Source organism: Thermobia domestica, chromosome 9 (genome assembly GCF_964235325.1).
Source record: "Thermobia domestica chromosome 9, izTheDome1.hap1.1, whole genome shotgun sequence".
NCBI lineage: Eukaryota > Metazoa > Arthropoda > Insecta > Zygentoma > Lepismatidae > Thermobia > Thermobia domestica.
Window position 1 is genome coordinate 180,842,080 of NC_137462.1, and position 26,644 is coordinate 180,868,723.

The following is a 26,644-nucleotide window of genomic DNA, read 5'->3' on the forward strand; positions in this document are numbered from 1 at the left end:
CCAAAAAAAGTACGGCATTTCGATGTATTTTATCAATAGTAAACATTATTAAAACGAAACAATATTTAGAGTTTCTTTGATTGCAATTGCATAACAATAACAACAAAACAATCTATAAAGAAATCACAAAAGAAACATTCATAAACTTATTTAAAAAAAAAAAAAAGTTGCTTTTGTAGTATAATCCCTTTGAGTAATAAATGGGGAACTTAGGTCTGAATATCGAGAGTGAAACGTGATAACCCACAAATGTGTGTTCAAGATTTTACGAACACTTACACTTTTACGAACATTTTTCGTTTTCTGGTTTAAACCATTAAAAAAAAAAAAAAAACCAGCTGGTTTAAACCAGGCAACCCTGCTGTAAATTTAATTTAATTTGATAGTTTGAGATATTCGTTAATTTTGTTGGGTATTTGAATTGTCATACTTATAATTATGGCTAGAGAAGGTGTCTTGAATAGTTCATTTTATAATACGCATTATGCAGGTGTAAAGCGACTGCTTGGTTCATAACGTCACTGAAGTTTTCAGATAACCAAATATGTATGTCACTTGGACTAGGTTTTATGCTTTATGAAATGACGAATTACTACAGAATAATATTTTTATTACAAAAACTATTAACAGACAATTACATTGATACTTAAAATCCTTTTTCAAGTAACCAGTTTTGAGTGTCTGTAACAAAATCGCCTCGGAACCTAATCTGGTTGGTTATTTCATGCACTTGAGATGCTAATTTCTTCTTATGCTTTTCTTCCAGAAACTTCTTCAGCTGGTTTTCTAAAAGCTAGAAAAAAGATACAAAAATAATGGCTTAAGCTAACATTTTTACAAAACAGGGTGTCTACTGAGTTTCATTTTCAAAATTCCAGTATATTCAGTATTACTATCAGCAAAATTCCTGTACTACTGCAATGATTTTTTGAAGTTCTTTAGGAATAATCACACTCTTGATGATTTCAGGTTTGTAATTGTTTTACCATTAAAAGAATATTTTATTTTTAATAAATTTAGTTAGCCTTGATTTTTTAATATAATGATTTTTTAAACATTTTTAAAGGGCTTCCCAACTCCCCTCACACTCTCAGCCCTCCACTCCACCCACTGCTTTAAATGTCTAATTACCAGGGCCCGGATCTTGTTGACAAGTCACCTTTTTTTTTGTTACGCATAGAATAAGGCAAGATCAAATAAAAACGTTATCCATCAACTCTAGGTTCTAAAAATATAATTTTTTAGGGTCAACTTTTGGTCACTTTTTGCCGTTTTGAAATTTCAGGTCATTTTTAAATATTTTAAGGTAACTTTTAGGTCACTTATGGCCTTTTTATTCTTTTTTTCTCTACACAAGGAAATCTTTAAATAAACACGGTTTACGGATATTCAAATTACGAAGTTGAATAATCTCTTTTCTTAGTTCCTGACTATTGGAGTGGAAAAACTGCATTCTTAACAAGCTAATGAAAATTAAACTGTAGCTGGTTAACGAAAGGTGGGAGTTGGTAGGTGGCCAAACAGATACTTTTGGGTTACTGACACAAAGAATGTGATCAGGTGAATAACTAAACATGGATTAGAAGGCGTACAAGGTTTCAAACAGGTTTTTATCTATTATTTTCATGTAGTCTACACTTGCGAACTTTTATTGTTTACGAGTGCTTCCTACTTTCAACTCGGGAGTGAATTGACGATTTCAATACTTACAATGCCGTATAATAGACTGATCAATAGAAATAAATGATCAATGGACTGCAACTAACTGAAACAAAACTTTTTGAATATGAGTGCGAAATGCTAATTAAAAATCCAATGGATGTTAAAAATTGTCAATGTTTAACGAAATAAAAGTTTGAGAAAACATAAGTTTTAAGGTCACTTTTTGTGATTTTTAGGGTCATTTTACAGGAATTTTAGTGTCATTTTATAGGTCACTTTTTAAAAATTTTTAGGTCAACAAGATCCGGGCCCTGCTAATTACAAAATGTATACAACTCTTGCTTTGCATCACTTTACAATCTCAATGAACACAAAAATTGTTTGTACGCCTATTAAAACGATTGCAAAAAAGTATTGTTCACAAATTATCAGTTTCATGATTTTTCCAGTATGTGGATCAAAATTACAGTGTATTTCCAGTATCAGCTTTTATTTTATTTTTTAATACAGCTTGAAATTTTTTATTGTACCTTCGTCAAAATCAGAAATTTGTGATATATAATTTAATTTAGCAATGCCATCAATCACTAATTTGATTCCTCACGGCGTTCAGAATTTTGAGAGTTGACTCACGATCGTGTACTCACAGGCAGGGAGTAGCGAGCTCCAATCTAAAAAGCCAAGCACAATGATATTGGAAGCCTATAAGCACACAATGCATCACCTAATTAAGTGTATTTGATCTACTCGACCAGTTCTACATTGACGGTGGACCTACGGGGCTTCGATTTGAGTTTTAAAATCAATTGTTTGATGTTTCGATGAGAAATTTTACTGTCATATGTCAAAACACAAGCCTCTAACTTCATTTAGATTTTTTAAAACAGGAAAATAGAACTAAATATTTTAGCGACTCGTATTTTACAAGTGCTTTAAAAACATTAACATATTGTGTATGTATAGTGAAGAATGCATTACGGGAATGCGTCCAAACTAATATAATCAGTACGGCAAAGCACAATGTTAAAAACAAAACACAAAAGGTACACTATTTTCGACGCTAGTTTGACTCTTAAACACACTAGAACCCACAAAATATACTCATTCCGGCAGGTGCGATTCCTCCAACCTCATCTCCTAGTTCTAAAATAGACTTTGTTCTATATCGAGGAAATTCAATCTATCCATCCATACGTAAACATTAGAACCACTTCTACTGTAATGTCCAGTTTTCCATTTATTCGTAAAAGAATACATAGGTTATCAATATTCCACTTTCGGCAAAAACTTATCGTGTTAGTAACTTGAAAATCTCCAATCCAAATCCGCTTTCTTCCCTCAAAAAGAGATGGGAACATCTAATCTTTCTATTATGCTTGCCTACCGTAAGATTAAAATAAAACGAACGTAACTTTATTATGCCACGTTTTCTTCATACCTAGTATTTAACCTTTCAAACGAAATGAAAGTTCTAATTTAACGTCTCACGATTATGCACCAAGGCGAAGGGAGACGGCGATGATAAATAATATGGTGGAAGGAAGAAAGTGAGAGGAAACAGGAAAACCCAGAAAAAATCCACGCACACGGTGTCTGTCCACCTGTGGAGACTACCATTATTATTACTTTATGCACTTATTAAATATTTCAACTTAATTTATCCACCACTTTTGTTTTCTTTATTGTTCCCATCCCAGCTTTTCCATCTACATTTAGCCAATTTTTGAATATTTGTTATTTAACTTTTATCCCCACCAAATTTTGTCTGCTACTATTTTAGTCCATGTTTTTCGATATTCGAAAAGTTTCTGTATTCTAAGAAAGAAAGAAAGGAAAAAGAGAGAGAGAGATGATGATGATGTGGGTTAACATTCTTGAGAAGTAAAGTGTACCAATGGCAACTGGACTGTTTGTTTAATACTTTCTTCTACCCATGTTCCTTTTTTTAAATAGTGCTTTCTTTTCTTGACACCTTTCTACAACACCTCACTTGCTTATTCGTTCTCGTATCAAAATATTCAAAAAGGCAGATTATGATATACAACCAAACTTTTTTCTTCTCATTCAGAAAGCTATCGCCTCCAACAATGAACAAGCTTCAACTTGTTGCTAGCTGTATGAGTGTACGGAAAGATTTACCAGTAGATATAGAGTTTCAAGAAGGCAAAGACAGTTGAATGATGAACACAAAATGAGGCCCTTAAATTCACAAGCTTGCACTCAACAAAATGGCACTTTATGTAATTTTTAAGCCTCTGCAGTACCGGTTCTCCTTTTTCAAGACTTCATCCCCAATGCTGTCGTACTTTTTCCCTCTTGCCATGTATCTAATTATACTTAAGCTGTAAAGATTCTACATTCAAATACACTTAAGGAATATTAGAGACTTATGTAGCACCCTGCAACACCTCACATCATCAACTCAGTATTGATAGCATTCACGGATTTTCGAAGGGCTGTATCTACTCCACGTCCTATATAATGGCGGAGGAAAAAAGGGGGGAGGAGAAAAATGTTTTAGCTTGAGGACCCTCGAAAATTAAAGTGTAGCAATGTTAACTGGATTAATTTAACATAGGATCAAATGCTGTTCACACTGAACTAGACTTCAGTTTTAAGTGGTGTACATTTCCAACATCTAAATATTAAAGCACGCTAACATTTGTGCACAAACTATTGATCGAATAGAGTCTGTTGTACCTTTTGCAAAGTCTATTGATTGATTGATTAAAGTTTAATATAAAGAATGGGACTTGAAGTAGGATCCAAATCACTACAAGTTTTGATCACACGCTTAAACCATCACCGGAGATCAAATTTGGGACTATATGCACGGAAACCACGAGCAGTTGGCTACGATAAGGCACTGCCTGGCACTTCGATATAATAGCTGTGATAATACCCTTAGAGTCGATCACTTCAAGATTTTATTCAATATAAAATTATTATATAGATAGATACATTGGATCAAGGTAATCTGAAAACAATTTTCACTTTCTGAAACACGATGGTAAATATGTCACGCATGATGTATTAAATGGAGAGTTCCTTTTTGGTGAAACAATCTATCAGACACACAAACGCATCTAACCAGATACTAATGAACTTCTACGATAAGCACCAAGAATTTCATAGATAAATTCACAATTAGTTTTATTTTTTTAAAATTATTTTTTAATCCAACGTAGCATGATAAACAAAAGAATTAACACACTACCATGCTAATAAATACTTATACTTAACATCTATAAATAGGGAACTTCTGCATCACAAAATTGTTTTCTTGTTATGCTGATTATGAAAGTTTTTAAATAAATTGCAAGGGACTCAAGAAGTATGACTGGACAAAAGTATTTTTTTCTGCCTTAGCAAGCGAATGCAAAATTAGTAATTTACATATACCGCTACAGTCAAACAAATGAAAAATCTCGAAACTCAATGCAATTATTTACATTTTTGAATACATTAAAGAATACAACAACATACACTGTAAATAGACACCCGCAGAACAACACGATTTCGTGAAAACATGGAACAAATGTGAACGACCGATGAGTGTAATGTAGATAGTGTGATCATGCAGTATTAGTGGGAGCATGGCATGATGACATGGTTATGAGGAGCTGACGGACTTTACCTGATGTAACATAACTGAGCATGTATTGCGGGTATGGCAGAAGTCGGTACACCATCAGTACAATGTTAGCAATTATTTACAGGATTATAGTGCAGTTGAAACCAGGGTTTGCCCAAGTGGGCCCAGCCCGAAAAAACCCACCTTAAAACCCACCTGGGTTTTTGAGCTTTTTGTTAATATATTATTGCTACAACTAAGTTGATCACATTGAAAGTGATTTTTATCAAATTTTGGACATTCCTCGGGCGAATTAAATGCTTTCACGTTAAGGTATACAACAACATTCTACATAAGCCCTTTATAAAGTTCTGAATGCACTGAATAAATGAAAAAAACTTACCTTAGCTTGAGATAATTATATAACAAATTAGTGTATTGATTATGCTTATAGCCTATTCGAAAAAAATGCAATTTTATATTTTAGAAAATACTTTCCGTAAATAGTGTGCTCGCCGACTTGGCTATGCCGAGGGACGTTATCCCTCATAGGGGAGACCGGGGCACATTGTCACAATTTTCACGTTTTATTTTCTTGTGATGCTCGTGTAAGGCCGAGAAGTATAATTTTTAGTATACACATACTTTGTTATCTTGTGCATAGCATATATATTTCTCTGTCCAATGTAACTCGCTCTGAACTGGACTTATGTACTATGTTTTATGATCAATACAGTTGTGACAATGTACCCCATATGCGGTGTAAGTTGTCACAATATAGGGGGCAAATTGTCACATGTTATTCTTGTGGCACTTTCCAGAAATTGGTAGATATTATTAATGCAACTATTACTAATGCAAAAAGACTATAAATGTTACCAGCATTAAATACTTAGAGTCTGAAAGAGAATCAAAACATAATTAAATGAAAGGGGAAACTATATTAGTTAAATAGGAAAGAAAGTAGGGGAACCTGTAGCTTATATTTTCTCAACCTAAAAGATTTATTGTTACATCAAGCTTTGTAGGAAAACCAAAACTGCCATGAAAACAGAACTAACTCATAGCTAAGGAATCAAAACTACAAACTGAAAGGTCATAACAAAATGACGAAATTATCAAATCATATCCTACGTCTCCAATAGGCCGACACAAAATTAGCCAATTGCATTTAAGTTGCTTCTGATTGTAGTTTATGAATTGCAAAGAATTCCTCTGATAGGACAACTGTGTAGCTACGAGAGGAGTAAATATTATTACGAAGTTTAGTTGCGTTTTATTAGTACGCACCGCAAACTAGTTTGAAAATGTTTATCCTTTTGCTTCTACACCTGGAGGTCATCGTCAGAGCCACAGTTAATACACACGTAAAATAAGTTCTGCTTCCCTCAGTTTTCGTAGGCCGATTCCTTACATCGAATGCACTGAATTTATTTCTCGCTACATGTACTCGCACTGTATGGATCGCCATAAACTAAACACAGTGTATCGTCGTCCTCTGAGAAATAATTGTAATCTTCTCTGGACCTTCGTTGACATTGTTTATAGGTGCAAAACTATTTGCTTGGGGAGTTCTTATAGCAAGAGCACCATGTCTTTTCAGAAATACCGGATACCAGTCTGGGCCAGCAATGGCCTTTCCATTCCACGACTCTGGGCATTTCAATCCTAGCGCTTTTGCATAGTTGTAAGCCAAATCGCGAACCTCTTTTGTAGTGAGTCCAAATTATATGTGCGAAGCTTGTTTTGGTATGATATTAGTAATTCTTCCTAGTATTATGAAGAGTAACCTAATGTAAATGAGGATTGGCCGAACTGTAGTTCGCCATCTGTAACACGTGCACAAAATCTTGCCAATGTTCTGTAGTGGACATGAAATTCTTTAGCAGCTTTAGGCCTACGTATTGATATGGGGTTATTTCTGACAACATGCCTCGTCTTATGCCGGGGCTCTAGGCCCCGACAACATGCCCCGTCTTATTTGTGACAACTTGTCCCACGCGTCGCCGTTACTCTTTTTACAAAATATCTATACCAAACGACAAGATTAGGCGCATTCAAAGTAGCACATTATGAAGCTCTATTTGTAACCTACATAACCACAGAAAGATATTTGCTGCTACAGACAAATGGCACTGAAAACAGACAAAGTTCAACTGACGCAGCACCGTTGTTCCCGCGCATCTCCAAACGAGTACAGTTAGTTGTGACATCTAGTAAGTAAACAAGAAAGCAGCACCTAATGTTTTCGCTTTTTTCAGAATTGCTACTGTGACAACGTACCCCGTCTCCCCTACGTTTGACGAGTTTAAAGCCATATGTGCCGGTACTACCAGTAAATATGTAGTGCATTAGTAAAACTATTAATATTATTTCTTACCTTTGATGGTAGCACAAGTATTCTTTAGTAAAATTTAGTTTTCCAACAATAACAGTTTAGTTCAGTTATTTGTTGGTACTCTTCAAATAAGCATTCTTTAGAATCAACACCAACAATAGCGTAAAAATTATTGTCAAATTTAAGAAGCTTAATGCTCAGAGTTCCGAAAACTACGTAACACTTACTACTTCAAGTGCTGAATTCAAACTTCCTTACTAGTGGAAGTTTCGATGTACAGTAAAGAAAGCTGCATTTTCGAGGGGAAAAAAAGGTCGCGAAAGAAATGCTCGGGAAATCCCCGCAACTGAATGCACAAAGCATCGGAACTAAATACTTCAACAATAAAACTATTTATTTTACGCTGGAAGATATTTAATTTCATTTAAGACATTTTGAAACATTTACTTTATAGAATATGAATTATATCTGTTAATTGTTTTAAATTAACTTTCTGGAAAGAAACGTCTTGCAACAAATGCTCGGGAATTTCACCTAATTGAACGCACAAAATATTGAAAGTGACCTTCAAATAAAACCATTTATTTTACGCTGTTAAATTAATATATTTGGTGTTCGTATTTGGCAAACGTCACTGAGGCTTCTGGGATGATTCGATCTACATTTGTTCGTCGTCTGCCTGTACCACACATACTACAGGGTACCACCATCGATGTTTTAAGTTTAAATTTTCAGGGTACAAACACGAGACACACAATATTTCCAGTATAGATTTTGGCGGCATACCAAAGTACAATTTCAAAATGGTGGCTTAAAAAAAATAGCGGGTATCCACGCTACAAAGTGCAATTTTCGGTCTTTTAAGTTGAAATTTTAAGAATATAAGCACGAGACACACTAAATTAGCTGTATATATTTTGGCGGCGATCTAACGTAAAATATCAAAATGGCAGAATTTTTTCAAAACAGCAGTGAATAGAAAATTGTTGCAAGTTGTGACAATGATAATCTTGAAATATAAATCACATTTTAACACTTTTACCCCAAAGACACGGAAATATTTCGAAAAAACCCAATTAAACCCGATTAAACCCGAAAAAACCCACATGGGCCCAGGTGGGTTGGGCTTTTTAAAAAAAACCGGGTTTTTTCAAACCCTGGTTGAAACACAGACATGCATAGATCGAAGATCGGTTCGACTGGGACCAAGACCTCGTACGAAACGTGCGGTCATTGGATGAGTGCAAGAACTATGCCACCCAAAACTGCTAATAATACAGTAGCGAGGTAGAGGGATCAGCACTGTCCAGCGGTATTTGCAGAATGAGGAAATGTTCTGCCTTTCGGCAAAAGAATCTTTACTTAGAATTTACAAATCACGGAGACACAAGTGGGTTCCACCATGTACGTGTACAAGCCGTAACTCCTTTGGAACCGTGTTGCATTATCCGATGAAACAATTTTACCAAGTCTTGGACAGTGGTAAATAGTGGGTGTGGAAGCGAATGAACGACCACGATTCAACAGAATTCCACCGTCCTACAGCGAAATACGGTAAGTTACTGTCACGGTGAACCGGAATTTGGGAAACGGTCGTAACAGTGTTGCAAAATGCATCGATGTATTACAAGATGGGTGCTACCCATTTTTGAAACAAGTAAAATGCTAACCACCCACTGGAAGAATCAAAATGAGATTAAACGCATCTGTGACTTGAACAATCCCTAGACATGAATCCTACAGAAAATGCTCGGCATCTCCTACAATTGAAATTGCACAGCCATACAGATCCATGACTAAACAACAGTTACTTACTGTCGAATGATAACACCAGTCACAGTATGTAATCCATGTCTTACTGGATACCTTGCCACGAATACTACGTAGGGTTGAACTTTCATATGCTGTCAATGGGGGCTCAGTGAAGTACTAACTCCAGCATCAGTTCTATATGTGCACTGGTACGTATCAATAGTGACGGGTTCACTTTTCGGGTTCCTATTTAGTTGTAATAGAACAGTGTATGTATCTTAAACACACTGTGCTGCAAGCCGGTGCTGCTTATTCCGAGGTTATACGAAACAAAATAAACTCGAGTTTACACATAAATTAAAATTTCAATCGAATTAGTTCAACTAAAATCAACCTTTGTTGCAGATTTTTGGACAACATAAAAAGTCACTATCTTAACACATTATATATACATATATACAAAATACAATCATATAATGAGCATTCATCTTCCTGTTAAAGCTTTTTAATCACATCTCACTGGATTATCTTGTTACAGGAATCACAAGAAGGACGGCTAAAACTATACGGCTTTTAAACAAAAGCAGATGTACCTAATAGACATTTGAACATGATATTCATTTCAACTACGTGAAATTATAGTCTTACCCATATATCTCCTTTAATATATCGTATTACTGTTAACCTCCTTTGACCTCGCTTATCCACAGCCAAATAAACAGGAAGCATGTGGTTCTTGGTTCTTGTTATGAAGTACGGAAAGTCACTAGGTACACCTATCAAAAGAAATAAACTTTAGCAATGCTACTGAATACAATTAATAAAAATATTAATTTTCAATAGACTGGCTTTCAATAGCTTTGAGATATCTAGACATTAAACTTTCATATTAAATATAATGAAAAATTTGATATTACTCCAAAATGGACAGCTAAAAGCTAATACGACTACACTAAAATGAATGTTACTGTTATACGACACACGATTACATATAGATTAATAGAGACTGAGCTTCTATCAGTAATTACTCAAAAGAACAACGGGATGCATACCGACTAGATAGAAGATGAATTTCTTTACTTCCTGATATCCAAGTAGCCGCTTTTCAGCATACAGTTTCGATGTAAGGGTTACATCTTCATCGGTGCAATACTACGTCGGGAAAACTACAACATTCAAAAACCTACATTGTGAAAACTCTTGTCGTTAGATGAATTTTTGAGTTTATTTTTGGTGGAGTACTACTTAAATTATTTCCATATTATTGTGTGTAAGTGCACAAGTAGACGATTTGTCGATTTGTTTGACTTTCATACATAATCTTAGAAGAAAGAAGAAACATCCAAGCCATCAAAGCATTATTAATTTCTTGTAAATAAACTGCAGGATTCATGTAACGACAGAATTCTTCACAATGTAAGTTATTGAGTTACAGTTTTCCACAATCGTAAGAATGAGAGCTACCTTCAAAGTGCTAACAGAAAAATGCTATATTGAATACTAGGATGATAAGGCAATATATATATATACATATATTAAATCAGTAACCTCACGCAAAAGCATGCTAAGTGTGTGACTACTTTAAGCCTTGTAAACTGAGCGCAAGATGCTGTACTTTAGGTGCAGTACATACAAAGTCATGTCATACACTTTCTACTTTCCATTTTAAGCAAAATAATCTCATTGATAGCTTATATAAAGAATTGACTAGGCTATAAACAATAAACGTTGAGCTTTATATGGATATGTCATTGAGTTCGGTAACTTCTAACAATTTCATCAGAGCACAGAAAGGATCGGTCAGGGAAATTTAAGGTTCTAATCTGATGAAGGTGGCAGAGTGTCTTGAATATGTGTTCTTCGATCACCTTAACATACTGACTACAAGGTTATTAGATGTTGCTGATTAACGCCGCTACGGACGCTAAATATCAAGTAACAAGTATTTGCTGTTTCTGTAGGGCTGATCAGACCTACGTGTTCCATTCAGAATGATATGTTAAAAATTTTATAATGGATTCATTATTTATATTAATTGATTGTGCCAAGCTACCAGTGTTGTGAAGTGCCCGTCATTTGCTGAATTTTCTGAAAGGTCTAGATCACTATACTGTTATTACTAATAAGATCAAGTTCTGCGCATATTTCTTCGTTTTTCATTGCACAAAGAAACTACTTATTAGCACTAAAAGCAAGATAAATTCATCCACACTTCTCACACAAAGCTACCTCGCACATGTAATAATGAACAAACGACTATCAAACAGAATTGCCAGTTCAACTGCAATTTATCACCTTGCCCATAAAAAACACGTAGGTCCGATCGGACTCCCAACTTTTATGAGCACAGATTCAATACCTAACCTTAAATTATGTTTCAACAGAACGAAACAAGAATAAGTACGTTTGGCACTTTACTGATGAAGAACTTGGCAGCTAACCAGTCATTAAAAAAATTCGATTTTCAGCAGTGTTCATAAAAAAATCCTTAATTTAATAAGACATTTAAATTTTCTGTCTTTTTCAGTTTTAAAAGATGTTTCATTATTTGTTTTACGTTTCAAATTATCTGATCTATATCTATATCTGTGTGCACACTCAAAATGTAATTTTAATGTGTCTTCGAAAGTTTACAGATAATGGCAAGAAAGCAAAACATCCATCTTATGATTTACCGTAAGATTTGTGCCAAAGACAAAAATAAAATTCTGGGAATTTCGGGTGTTGCATTCTTAAATTCATCAGTGAGACAACAGCCACCAAATACTGAAAAGATTAAATCCACTCGGGATCATTATCTCTGAATACTCAACTTGATAATTTCTTATTGATTGAACTGTGAACATCTTAAAACACTAGCTTTTCTCACATTTCATGGTGAAAGCAAACAAGTTCTTAGCATTCATGCAACATATTTAACTTTTTTAAGGAAATACAAATGTAGAATTCGGATGTATGCAGTAAATAATGTTTAAAAAGGGATTGAACATCTTGGAAGACGTTAAAACAGTCGATCCAATTGTTCAGAAAACTTGAGATCTTGATGTGTGTTACTCAGAAGGAACAAGACGAACTATAGCTAGTGTTCCTCAAGTGTAGTCACCGAACACTTTTGTAAGGATGCAACCGCTCACTCTGATCCTCAATGAAACAGCACAGCTAGGAACAAAAAATGAAATCCTTCAGTTTAACGTCCCATGATTATGCCCTCTGCGCGAAGGGAGACAGATGATTATGGCACGTAAATGATGATAGAAGAATTGGTGGAATGAGAACGTGGTAGTACCCTGAGAAAACTCATGCACACTATGTTGTCCACCCCAAACTTATTTGGCCGGGGAAGGAATCAGGGACCCCACGCACCAGAGTTAAGCGCTCTATTACTGAGCCAACTTGCCCCGATCCCCAGCTAGGAAGAGCATGGACGATTGACGAAGATAATAACAACAAACAACTGCTAAGCTTGTGAATTAATTTTTGGCATTAAATAACCAACTAACACTCCTTCTGTCGGTATGCTTTAATTGCAATAAACTGGAAAGAAGGAAAACAAAATGAACTATCCCCATTTAGTCACGGAAAAGTATGGAAGGAGGGGAGGGATGACTGAAAAAAGTAAGGAAAAAAATTATTAAGAAAGGGGGAAAAAAAACCTCTTAATTAGCCAAATTCTTTCCAAAGATGCATACTTATTACTCACTCGCCGACTGGTAATACAGTTACTATTGAAACAAGCTTACATACCATTTAGAGTAGTAATTAATTTAGTAATTACTAAAGTGTTTGTTATGAAACTAGAACTGAAATACTTGATATACTATGATCTGAACTTTATTTGACAGCAGGACACTTGCTACATTATCATCATAATTCGGGCAAACTCACTATATGAAAGCTACTCGTATGTGATACAGTAAACAGAAAATGACTTCGACTTTCCAACAAATAATGATTTAGAGAGTTTATTAAAATTATGACCTCCGCAAAGAGCTTTTCATACGCAGATAAGCATACCACCGTTTCTACTATTCTGTAGAAATACACATACTAAATAGAACCAGTAGCACAAGTTGCAGTTAGATGTACCCATTATAGAAAGAGCTAAACTCTTTAAGTTCGCACGAGAGGACAAATATTAACTGCTAAAGAGCTTCTTCGTGGCTAAGCGGTTAGCGTACGCGCCTTTGGCGTGGTGGACCACGGTTCGATTCCCGGCTGGAGCTCATGTGGTTCGGATTCCACGTTAATCAGTAGGTCCACGTCTCATATAGCCTCGCTGCTGAATGGGACAAACTCAAAATCAACGCAACTCATTATCTGCTAAAGTGGCATTGGAAGTAATATTCTATTCTTGAAGTAGTATACTATTTCAAGCTAATAATATATTTTCATTCTTACAAAGAAACTGGTGTCGCAGAAACCCACATAAAACAATACAATCTTCACAAAGTTAAGGAGAGAACGTGTACGGAACTCGAACCATTGTACTTTTTTCTTCCGTATAGAGGATACAAGTGACATACTCTGAGTTTCGTACTTGTGAACGATGATAATAAAAGAATACAGCACACAGACAGAGAATGAACATTGTTAATAGTTAAACGAAACACTTGTATTTCAGTGCATGACTGGTGTTGCAAATTTATATTATTATTACTACTATAATAAGCACCGAATGTGTATTTATAATATATCCAAATAACAAAAATTAGACTATGTGAATAATCAAGCGTAGTTTTACTTTAGTTGAACACTTCTTCTTAGATAATTTTCTTATTCTTAGATAATTTAAACGTAGATTCATTCTCTTCCAAAATTTAGTTATTAATTTATTATTTCTTCTGCTGTTCTTTAGCATATTTGACTATGAGTATTACAATAAATAACACTCCTTGAATTTGCATAAATTAGTAAAACTACTTAAGTGAAAGAAATTGATTATAATTGTGCACTAGAATTAACTTTTCATAAAAATGCATTATTTTAGCTTCGATTAGAGAAGTTGTACGAAAATACGATTTAAAACTCTTTTCTAGAATACGACTTCAAACAAATCTAATTCATTTTCTGTAGCTCTAAATTGTTCCTAACAAGACAAAATACATTTTGAACACACATTATACAATAAAAGCATAATAAAAACATAGCTCAACAACTATGAATGTAGTATTAAAGATATTACTTGAACAGGGCAGCCATTTCTTTTGCTTTTTTTATTTAGTTCGTCACAATTCGGCTTGTTTAGCTCACAAAACTTTTGTTATAATACATATTAATAGCTTGAATTTGATTTTAGCATTCGGAAATTGGAAACTTACTTGGCATTACTTTATGGGGGTATATAGTACTACATTACTCAATTACTTTGGCTATATATAAAACAGTTCTTAATACAAACAAGTAAAGCCCTATATCGCACTGAAAATGTTTGCCCCAAACTCATTACCTTCTTCAAAATCAGCAGCAATCTTATTGGTATTTTAGGACACCTTACGCCTATAAAGTTTCCTCATTTTTAGTAGCATCAAATTTGTCACTGAACACATTAATCAAGTTTACGAATTATAGAATTATTATATTCTAAAAGTCTAAAGTTTGCCTTCTTTCAAAATCGTACTAGCTAAGTTTAGGGTAGGACAAAACGAGCACGTTAAAAACTACTTCTACAAAGGACTTGAAAGGCAACGATATGCCTTTACTTCACCCTTAACTAAATGAGAAAAATAACCAGGCTTCGACAAAAGAGCTGAGTGATCAGGTATTTCCCACGTGGTTCAATTTAAAGTTGACCACGACAGTATTCTTCATTCCGCAAAGAAATGCAACCAACTTAAAGAAGTAATATAGTTTATAAGATGCTCACCATCTTGATAGATAAAATAAGTTATAAATTTGTTAAACGTAGTGTTTAGGAGCAGACTGATTTTTAGCTGGTACCGTTCTGACACAACATCAAATTACTAAGTTGTATTAAATTTTTAAAAATGAGTTTACCCTCAAATTAAAGATAATACCACCTCCACACAGTTAATGTCAAAAATTACTTTTAAAGTTATTGGATGTAATCAATTACATATCCTAACAAGCTTCCTGAACAAGAACCCGTACAAGGAATAAGTCCACTCCACTGAAGAAAATCCTAGTGGATGTTGAAATCCTCTGTTGAACTGAAACAAACAACAGAAAAATAAATAAAAATAAATGGAAGTTACAGGAACTTGCCTTTAGCAGGTCTCCAGCCCGATGGATTATTGTCTTTAGGAATTGGCTCTGGAACATGTGTTGGGCGTAACAATCTTTCTACGTATTTCCATTCCTTTGGAGATTTGCACACTTCGACATCAGTATATTGATCAGCAGGTCCTTCAAGTTTGCTACTCATATAAGATGACTGTCTTCTTCCAGGAATCTGAATTCAAGAACAAGCAAACGTACATTACAACAATTTATAGACAGAAACTTAAACAAAATGTATGAACATTTAATCAGTTGTACGTAACTTTTATGAAACATTAAAATGTTGAGAAATCCTTTCTTTACTTTCTACGAGATAGAAGTCCCTGAGAAATCTCTAAGATAATTGGAATGGAACTTTTGTAATCAATACAAATAATAAGAGTGAATTTTATTTCAAGAACCAGTGTAAGAGTGTCTGCTGTCCGAAGTATGTTGTTACAACAATTTTATATAAATCATATGATTTATATACATATAAAATTATTGCACTATAAATGGTAATGAAATATTAGGGCTTATTGAGGATATCCCAACATGCCGGGTGGGAATACTCGGTTGAACAAGTGTAACAGCTTTATCAAGCTAACAACTCTGAATGAGTTTTTTCTGGGTTTATCTCATTCTCACTAAGCAAATTACCGGGATGGTACCTAACACAATGTTTCCAGGCTGCTTCCTTAGTTTCCCATTCGTTTCTTTCTCCGCGATGTGATCGCCATGCGATATCAACCGTCATGCATGACGTGCTAACATCACGTATCAAGATAAATGATTTACCCTGTACTTTGTACATACAAGGTGAGTCAAAAGTCACTTGGCAGCCCTTATAAAATGAAAGTAAGAGAAGATAACCGGAACTGATAATTGTAAGGACACGTTAGGCCGAGGAGGAACCTTTATGGTGCGCGTCAGGTGAATGGTTGCCATCTTGCTTTACGCCATTTTGAATCTCGCTCAAAAAGTTTAAATGAGAAGGGGGTTGAGTGATGTATGAAACAGGGCTAAAATTTTAACACAAACTTAACGCGGTGTAATCATATTTAACATAAATTTAGTAACTTTGAAGTTATAATCACATGAAATTCAGATTACCTCTTCCAAAATATACTCTACGTGTAGCTCTATGCATGTTTGTACACGTTTCTCCTAAGCTGTACGAACACCGAGCAATGTCTTAAGTGTGATTTGTAGAAATGCATACTCGCCATCCTGTATTCATTACTCCAAATCATCCCTAATCTCTTCGCCATATACTATTGATTTTAGGTGACCCCACAGGTAAAAAATAAATAAATCAATGGTGATCTGGCAGGACATTCAACTTGCACACGTCTACCAATTCATCTACCGGAATGTGCTCATCCAGATACTGACGAACCTGTAGTCCATAATGAGGTGGCTCCCCATCATGTTAGTAAAATAAGGGAAAGCTGCCATCCGGGGCCACCACAGTTAAGGTACTAGTGATAACAAATGACCCAATGATACGTGTCCCACAGATCCCTGCTCACACAACAACTTTCCTTGCACCAACTATTTCACACGGATCTGACCACTTGGGGTTACCTGGACGTCAGTAGCGTACTTTTTTTCTTTTACCTTCTTTTTAATATAAAAATTTGCTTCATCGGTGCGTAAAATCTGCATTGCAACTGTTCCACTACCCATTCTCAAAATTGCACTCTCCGATCTGGGTCATTGTCCGAAAGATTTTGGTGTAGCATCTAAGGATGCAACTTATCCGTTGTGAACATCCTGTAAATGGAGGTTTGGTTGACGTGGCATTAAAGTAATAATCGACATGTGCTGCGTTATGAAGACTTAACAAACGATGCAAGCACTGTTGTGGCTGTGCGTTCGTCAGTGACAGTTCTTTTCCTGCCTGATCGTAGCCATTCCTTGACTGTACCCATCTTTTCGAATTTGGTTAGTAAGGTACCACTGCAACGTGCGAAAGTGAAGAATTTTGAGGATGACTTTCATTGAAATTACGAGCTATAACCCGAGCACTTTTACCACCCCACATCTTGACGATCCCGACGCGGTCAGCTTTCGCTAATGGCATGGTTCATCACCTGAGTTTCATGTGATTGTATCTTCAAAGCTATTACAATTTGGCTAAATCTGATTACACCATTGAGTTTCTCTTAAAATTCTGGCCGTTTCACGATCACAAGACCCCGTTCCCATTTAAACTTTTTGAGCGATTCAAAATGGCGGCCGTTCTTGGCTATCCACATTCGCTTTCATTTTACTAGGTGTGCAAAAGGACTTTTGACTCATTTTCCATATACAGTATATACAGACAGGGTGAGAGGAAATAATTATTACATGGATATTTTGATTTGAATGAAACTATTGAAAGCCTGTGTCAGAGTAAATGAATGTGACGAAGACATTAATTTCTGGATATGGGTATACAGATAAATTTCTTTGGCATTGTGCAAAGCAAACATGAAAGAGGAAGAAGTATAAAGTAAAGTCTAGTATGATTAATGAATGTAAGATTTACGAAAATCTTAAATTTACGTACATATTCACATCACTAACGCGCCTTTACCTTTAAGATGAGGCCATGCCTCAAGCAGAATATATACAATTCTTGCTTGTTGCTTGTAGTAACCAATTAGCAGAGATTGTTTCTTCGCATGATTTTATTGATACCAACTTGACGGCATAGCTATTAGGCGCTATCAATTTTTAGGAAAAAAAAAGGAAAAAAAAAAAAGAAAAAATACTTGAGAATGTATGGGTTAACTGCTGTAGAGTATGTTAGGAAATATGAAACATGTATAAAACTTACAGGAGAGAAATACTGAATCGGGTATTTTTCGTGAAATTCGTAAAAAAAAAAATAAATAAATAAATAAAAAATAAAAAAAATAAAAATTAAAAAAATTTTAAAAAAAGTTTAACGTGTTATTTTGACATGTTAAAAGTTGTATATTGGTATTATCTTAAGTGGAGCCATGCTGACATCAGATATTAGTGTGTAATGAAGCAATTAGTTGAAAGATGACAAATTTCTGATGACTGATGTGACGTTTAGATTTTCAGATTTATAATGACGCATGTTGGTGAGGTGCAGGAGTTGACCGAATTATTGAAAAAAAAAAAAGACCATACAAAAATGTAGTAGTTACATATTTAAATATGAATATCGTAGTGATAGTGTGAAAACTAAGTGAACACGTGGAAGGTTATTTACCAGAGTACTTATTCAAGTTCTCTATCACAACGTAAAGGTAAGTAATAGCAGTGAATGTATTAAGAAAGCAACTAACCTAACGTAACCTAGTGTTTTAGCGACACGCATACCACCACCGATAACGTGCCTCCTTCCTACGGACGCACCTCTTTGCTGTTGATCAGGGCCACCTGCTGAGCTCTCACTCTGACTCGGTTCGAAGGCATTCTTGCTTTTTAACCGGCACCTAGGTAAGCTGGTTTATGATTTCTACACTAGTCATTATGGCATATTTGAGGCAGTATTTGCACGCAAAACGGTCAAGTTTTCTTAAAATGAATGGGTACCGAAGAATTCTTGAGAAATAGTGACAGCGAATTTTCTGATAAATGAAATGACAAAAATTTTAACATTTTTACGCTTGAAAATACCGGACCTCTCTGCAGCACAAAGGCTGAATGTATTAGAACAATGTTTAAAGGAACACAAAGTAAAATAATTGGGTTAACTGTCACAGATGTCGGCCCCAAAATACAAAACTTACGGAGAAATGAACAGGATCAGACGAAATGTCACCATGAGAGTAACAAAATAAATAAATAAATAAATAATAATAAAGGCCTCAATGTAGGCTGATCAGTAAGAGAGAAAACCGATGTTAAATTCTGGACTATGTGAGTGTGCGGATTCATGCGATATGAGGTGAACATTCAGTAAAGCACAATATTACAATGCTTCAAACCCACTATGTTATCAATTATGCCCCCCGCTCAAGTACCATAAAAACATCCAAAATAATAATAAATAATCACACCACTACTATAAAGCTAAGATAAGAAGGGAAAAATTTAAAAAAAAAAAAAAAACACTCGTCTCTAATCATAAATCAGTGCATGACAAAGAAAAAAAAAATTACATCTCAACAAGACAACAGGACAAGCAGCAGCAAACCAAATACTTTGCCTAATACTCAAATGCAAAACAAATCAAGAATAAAAATAATATGAATTAAAAAAAGAAAACACTCACCATTTCGCCATAGGAGAAATCTCATGAATAATGAACACATAACTGCTAATTCCACACACGAAAAAATAAGATACCAAGAACACATGCACAGTACTCAACATTACTGAAAAATGTTCCTTTCCGCACACACATCGTTTTATTAAACCGAGCACACTTGCTATTATTACAAACAAGAAACCAATAAACGTCCACTTTTAGAATACGTCGAAAATATCTTCAGTTTAGACCACAACTATGATAGGTTTTCTCTAACTCAATTCAACCAATTCAATTACGCGCTCCCGCATGCCACAAACAGCAGCACATACATACATGCACACAGAACATGTGACTACTAACCAACTACCATATGACTACACAGACACCCAGTGGGAAAAATATGAACTAAGCCGTCACACCAAAGGCACGAACAGTTCTAACAAGTGACTCACGCACAAACAGTTCCAGGAAGTAACTGACCCTATAAGAACCGATTAAAGTCACAGTTGGAGTCAAAGTAAAGACTTACCGGTGGAAGTACTAAATGGAAAGTGTGTACTGTATCGCATAATACTCAATAACAAAGACATGACGAAGGGTATTCCTAGATCAAGGCAGTGTGCAAAGTGATAGTGCAACTATCGCAAAGCTTTACGATAAACAATGGATATGTATTATGCGATATGAAGTGTTTTTTCCACAATTCTACATATACCCACCGCGCTGACGCGCCTAATCCCTACGGACGCACCCCCTCGCTGCCGTTCGGAATGTTGCTTCGTGCTAATTGACTGTGGTTCTTATGACATACATCCACACACTGTATTTAATACTTAGCCCTCGTCAAGCCAATGTGCGCCCATTAATGGAGCTCTTCCTTTAAGAAATACTTTCTAAGGTAGTAAGAGTACAGTACCTATGATGTTGAGGGAAATTAGTTCTTCATGAATGTACGTATTTCCCCATTTAATGATTAGTATGCATGGAAGAAAAAATTTTGTATGCATTTTGTAACTTTTAATGTCCTAGGGACATGTTTCTGATAGGGGACCGCACCCCCCAAATGTCCCTGAAACACACAAGGGTATCATTTACGAATAGTTGATAGCAGTTTCGAGGCTATCGCAATGAGAAGCTTCATTGTTCTAATAGTTTCTGAGTAGTCTGTAGTTTGCAATACTTAACAGTCTGAAGGCACTATTTCTGTGCAGTAATACTATATAGATAATACAGATGTAGGGAAGAGCAACGAAAGCATGAAAATATTTGGTAAACTTTACAATACACGCTCCAGCTGCGCATCGACCGCTTTAAAAGGGTAAAGTGGAATAGGGGAGGATAGAGTAAAATAAGATAGGGCTTAAGTTTAGAGTTGCCCCTCCAGTCCAGATTGCCCTTGGACTTTGCAACATACAAAAAACAGTGCTTAAAGTATTAAAAATTGTTACATTTCACTTAACTTCAGTACTCCGTGGGCTTCACAAAAATTTAAAAGGTTTTTTTTCATTATTTTTGAACATCTGTTACACCTGTTCGCCATATTTTACAACTACCATGCTGCTGAAACCTTCCAAGAATGCTTCCGCATCCGGCAAATAGTACTAACTTCCATATATCTTTTCTCGTATTAAACATAACTCTCCTGCCGAATTTACATTCCTAAACATCAAATCAAAACGGAGTATGTTTAGTACAAGGGGTCCAGAAGCACGTAAAAAACACAAAATTTACAGGAGAAATGAGTGATGCAAGTACTTAGACGTAACATAACGTAACCAAATCTAAGCTAACCTAACATAAACTAACGTAAGCTAACCTGAACTAACCTAAACTAACGTAATATTAGTAGAAATAAGCGAAATTCTATCATTTTTTTGGAAAATTACGAGTGACTCCTACACTAATATAACATAAACTAAACTAACCTAACGTAACCTAAACTAGCCTAACCTAACTTAAACTAACCAACTCTACCCTAAACTAACCGAATGTGAGCAGAAATTACAAAAATAGTAACATTTTTTAGAGAAAAGAGCTGGACCCCTTCTGCTAAACATAGGCCATAAAAACTTCAAATTATCATTTCTTACCTCATTTCTCCTGTAAATTTTCCTGATTTTTATAAAAAGCGGAGGGGTAACACTAAACTTAACCCTAAGATAGCGTTAAGTAGGGTAGGGGTAGGAACAGGTTAGCTTAAGGTTAGGAAGTTTTTATCCATTTTCATAAAATTAAGTAAGGCTTGTGTATAGCCCGCTCCCCCCAGTTCTTTGTCACCGGAACTGGAAGAGTCACTACTACTACTACTACTACTACTATATCCACTACTACTACTACTACTACTACTACTACTATATCCACTACTACTACTACTACTATTACTCCGACTACTACTACTACTTATATCGAGAACAGAACCCAACCAACCCCTGCGGGGCTTCTAACCCGTTTCTACTACTACTACTACTAGTATTGCTACTAACTACCACCACTACTACTACTACTGCCACTACTGCTGCTACTACTACTACTACTACTACCGCTACTACTACTTATACTAAAGCCTCCTTACCACAAGATTTACATCTTAAATCTTTATAACATGTGATTCCGACTCATTATGAACTAATATGAACCGTTAGAATCACTATGATTCGTTAAAAATCACTGGGGGGAGCGGGCTATACTCAATCCTTAAGTAATTTCTCGTTACTGAGTGGGTATTGTAAAGTTAACCAATAGTGAGGCCCAAAAATGAAACATGGGTAATTACAGATAAAGTATATGAAAGAACAGATAAGTAGTAATTCAATGTTGAAAACAAGTTCATATGCATCTTATCCGGGTCCGCTATCTGCGGCACTTTAGCCAAATGATTTTATAAAATGATCCCATATCCTTAATCTGGACACATCAAATACGCAAAGATTAAGTATGCACCAAACTCATCACATAACAGAAAATTTTTGATCTGAACTTACAAAATTACCTGTAGTCTTTCATTCTTTAATTTACACCCACATATCGTTGCCAACTGTTCCACAATAGTTGTGTTAATTAGCCTACGAGATCTGAGAAAAAGTTCCATTTTGAATTTATATTAATTTTTTGCTCTAAAAATTTATTTGACTTCCTTTCAAAGTTAAAAGACACAAACTTGTTTACTCCGTAAGTACGAACAAACAATCTCCGGGCTCCGGTTACTAATAATATTTCGCCATAATGTACTTCACTTGTTAATTTTTTTAATATCATATTCTTCTTCTTCTTCATTTGAGGAGGAACTCATGTTTCTCCCCTTTTTATGTTCCAGGGATTCCCAAGAACAAATCATTGGTAGTACACATGCTTGCTAGAACAAAGTTAGATTAGGGGCATGTCGTAGATGTATTTACTGGGACCACAGGATATAAGTTAGGCTCCCTATACACTACGAGATCAATCGTAGGAAATAACTTCGGATTTATCTTCGGAAAAATGTTATGACATATCTTGTAGAAAATCCTACCCTTTTTGTGCCATACACGTGAAGAGTTTTCCTGTCTGACCGAATGACGTTTATCAACGTTGCGAAATAGTTCTATTTAATAAAAGTATAAAGTTGAAGAATTACTGTGCTAATCACACTGCACATCCCACTGATATTAATATCAGGCGCTATATTGTTAAATTGGATACCTCTTTTTTTTAAAAAAAAAAAAAAGAAAAAGAAAGAAAAATAAAGAAAAAACATAAAAGTCAGAAGGGTAATAGTATACTTTTTGCGCATCATATTTTAGAATATTTACAAGTAAAATTTAATAATTTGCTTGAAAAAACATATTTATAAGGAACAAATTTTTTGTAAGCAACATAAGTAAATACAAAGTTGTACACCTGTATTTTATGTTTTATGTGTAAACTGCAGGGTTACTAGTGTAAAATCATTTGAGAGACAATGTTTAGCAGAAAGGGTCCAGCTATTTTTCTAAGAAATGTTACAATTTCGGTACTTTCTATTCACATTAGTTTAGTTTAGGTTGGTTCAGGTTAGTTACGGTTATGTTACGTTAGATTATATTAGTATATGGGTCCAACATAATTTTTAAAAACTGATAGAAATTCACTTACTTCTATTAATATTAGGTTAGTTTAAGTTAGTTAATTTCATTATGTTAGATTTGGTTAGATTGTGTTAGGTCTAAGTACTTGCATCTTCCATTTCTCCTGTAAATTTTGTATGTTCTACTTACTTTTGGGCCCCTTCTGCGAAACATTTACCTAAGTGAGTGCATATGAAAGATGACCGGTGATACTATTTTCCACCACCGGTGTATTTCTGTATAGTTTACAGAAGCTATAATTTATGTTTGCAAGTGGAGCGCTACTACCACGATACCATGACATGTGCGATTCAAACTCGTATCATTGCCAAAACCCACTCGTTTTCACTACATTCACTAACGCACGTGTTTCCTTCGCTCGCACCCCTCGCTAACGCTCGGGCCCCCACTTCGCCCTGCCCTGACTCGGTTGGATAGCATTCGTACTTTCTAGAAACCACCTAGTGCAACTTGGTTAGTTTTTTGCACTATAGTTTTTATACTATATATATATATATATATATATATATATATATATATATATATATATATATATATATATATATATATATATATCTGGACCCCGTATTTGTACACAAATCGTAAAAGAATTGTAGTTTATCAACAATTGCTTTTGATGGTCCCCTTGAGGGATTTTACCTATGCTATGTTAGATACGTATTTTCATGTCGGTCAACGCAAATCATTTAGGAAACAGTGACAAATTATAATTTTTCAACAATTGTTTCGAGTGGTACACCTAAAGTAAACCTGCACGATCAGAAGATACCGCATCAATTGTGTTTTCACATGTTTTGTTTTCACTTTCTCTCACCTGATGTCGCTTAAATCGAAATCTTACGAATTTTCTTTCCGAAATAGAGCGTGCTCTAAACGAGAAATCTCATAGGATCGTTCAGAACACAGGAAATGACATGCGATCTGATGCCATACACGTTGAGATTTTGACTCTAGGTCAAATCGTAAGAGATTTCCTAGGATCTATCTTATAGTGTATAACTGGCCTTAGAGGTCAAGTTGGTTAAGGACGAAGAATTGTCGAAGATGATAGATGACTGTGGGGTCTTTCAGTGAAAGTGTGGTGCTGATAGGCAATGGACCATAAACAAGCAAAGCGTGCAAGGAGCTAAGAAATACAGGACGATAACGCGTCGTAAAACGACAAGAATAAGTAAGATGTTCTAGGGTGCCAAGATCCTGTAGGCAATAGTAGTTGGGAGTGTCCCGAAGGCCCTGCGGCACTTTTGTAGGGGAGTTTGGGCGGTATGCAGTCGGAGGCGACTATATAAAATGTGATGTGCATGTGTCCAGGAGGAGTAATGAGGCCATTTATGGGTAGTAGGAGATGGTTCAATCTGCCAGTAATATTTACCTGGTCCTCCTCTTGTCTGCCGTTGGAAATTATACCACTCTTGGTGTCATTGGTCGTCTAGTTGTGGTAGGAAGGTACTGGCCGGTAGTTTAAGTTTCGGAGGCTGTATAAAAGCCCCCCGTTTACTTCATCAGCAGTTTCATTGCCAGGTATGTTACAGTGCGAATAATTGTACAAAAAGGTTACCTGATATCCCCGTTCTTGATGTACCTGTTGAAAGATGTTGTGGAATATCCCGTTGTTCTGCATCTGGTGAGCGCTGGGTTGGAGGCATCGAAGAAAACTCTGACTATCGCTACATATGAAGGTGTTAATTAAGCGTAGACGGAGCGCATGCAGAAGTGCAGTTCGAACCACCATTGCTTTTCCAAGGAAGATGGATAGTGTAATCAGGTGATGCTTGAGTTATGCGCAGATTAATGTGAGGAATGTTGACTCCAATACCCACATATGTTCGTCCTGCTCGGCACTGCTTAGAAGCGTCCGTGTATATAAAAACAGCATCTGGGTGGTGCTGAGTAATGTAGTCCTCCCATAAATGCGCTATCATAGATGTGGGAACGGTACGTTGCAAGGGCGCCCACCAGGGTGGGCAAGGAAATTGTATTTGGGCTCGTGCCCCCTATAGGAAATTGTACTTGGGAATATCGAAAACCCAATAAAAATTTTAAAATAGTTACAGCAAAATTTGAAACTATATTTGAAATATCGCTTATACTTCCCCCCCCTTGGAAACCACAACATGGTCGCCTTTTGTGCGTTGTCTATAAGGCGTACAGTACGGAAATTCCACCTGGCAGGTAGTTAAAGATGTCTGGTAAGGAGATTGATAATAAGGAAGTTTAGGTCCTCGATGAATATAGTGCAGCATTGTTGGAGTTGAGATGCCAGATCAGTAAATTCTTCACTTCAGTTCTGCTGCACCAGTTACGTCGCAGGAATATTGCCACCGTCCTGAATAAGGTCGCGCCTACTTTGCTTTCGAATGCGATTGCGAATGCAAATGCGAATTTCCCAGCAAGTGTAAATAAATTGGGATCCCTCTGCTAGTTCCGACCTCCGAATTGCGAAAACTGACGAAAAAATGCGAATGCGAAAGATCCCAACATACTGGGATTGTCGAATTCGTGCGAATGGAGAGTCGTCTGCAGAGGAATTGAGCGCTACGTGAAGAAGAAAGTTTGTTTTGCGTGAAAGCAGATGACGTTGCGAGGTGCGTAGATAAAAGTAAATAAAAAAAATAAAGATGGAAATAGATGTTGATGCTTTAATAAAATGTGTTTTTGATAAAGTTCCATTGTGGAACCTCTCTTGGGAAGTAACGTAACGAAAGTAACGCGTTACTTGTAACGTGTTACTTTTTAAGTAACGTTTACTAGTAACGCGTTACACTTTTTCCAAAGTAACTGTA

The 26,644-nt window shown here is 35.7% G+C and overlaps 1 protein-coding gene across 1 annotated transcript; it reads right to left on the reverse strand.

Moving 5' to 3' along the window:
• Positions 1-589: 589 nt before the first annotated feature.
• On the reverse strand, positions 590-23,025 carry mRpL49 (mitochondrial ribosomal protein L49). The gene is made up of 4 exons (XM_081725560.1): positions 22,748-23,025; positions 15,549-15,735; positions 9,975-10,102; positions 590-793 (listed from the first exon to the last, which is right to left on the reverse strand). The coding sequence occupies exons 1-4, from the start codon at positions 22,844-22,846 to the stop codon at positions 647-649; spliced, it is 561 nt and encodes a 186-aa protein (XP_081581686.1). The 5' UTR covers positions 22,847-23,025; the 3' UTR covers positions 590-646.
• Between the last annotated feature and the right edge of the window lie 3,619 nt (positions 23,026-26,644).

What these genes read in the sequence shown, in the direction of transcription:
- mRpL49 (XM_081725560.1), bottom strand. Translation starts at nt 22,846, where the DNA reads ATGGAACTTTTTCTCAGATCTCGTAGGCTAATTAACACAACTATTGTG. An exon ending in GGGCTGGAGACCTGCTAAAG is followed by an intron (nt 10,103 to 15,548) that starts GCAAGTTCCTGT and finishes TTCTTTTGATAG; the next exon opens with GTGTACCTAGTGACTTTCCG. An exon ending in ATATTAAAGGAGATATATGG is followed by an intron (nt 794 to 9,974) that starts GTAAGACTATAA and finishes TCTTTTTTCTAG; the next exon opens with CTTTTAGAAAACCAGCTGAA.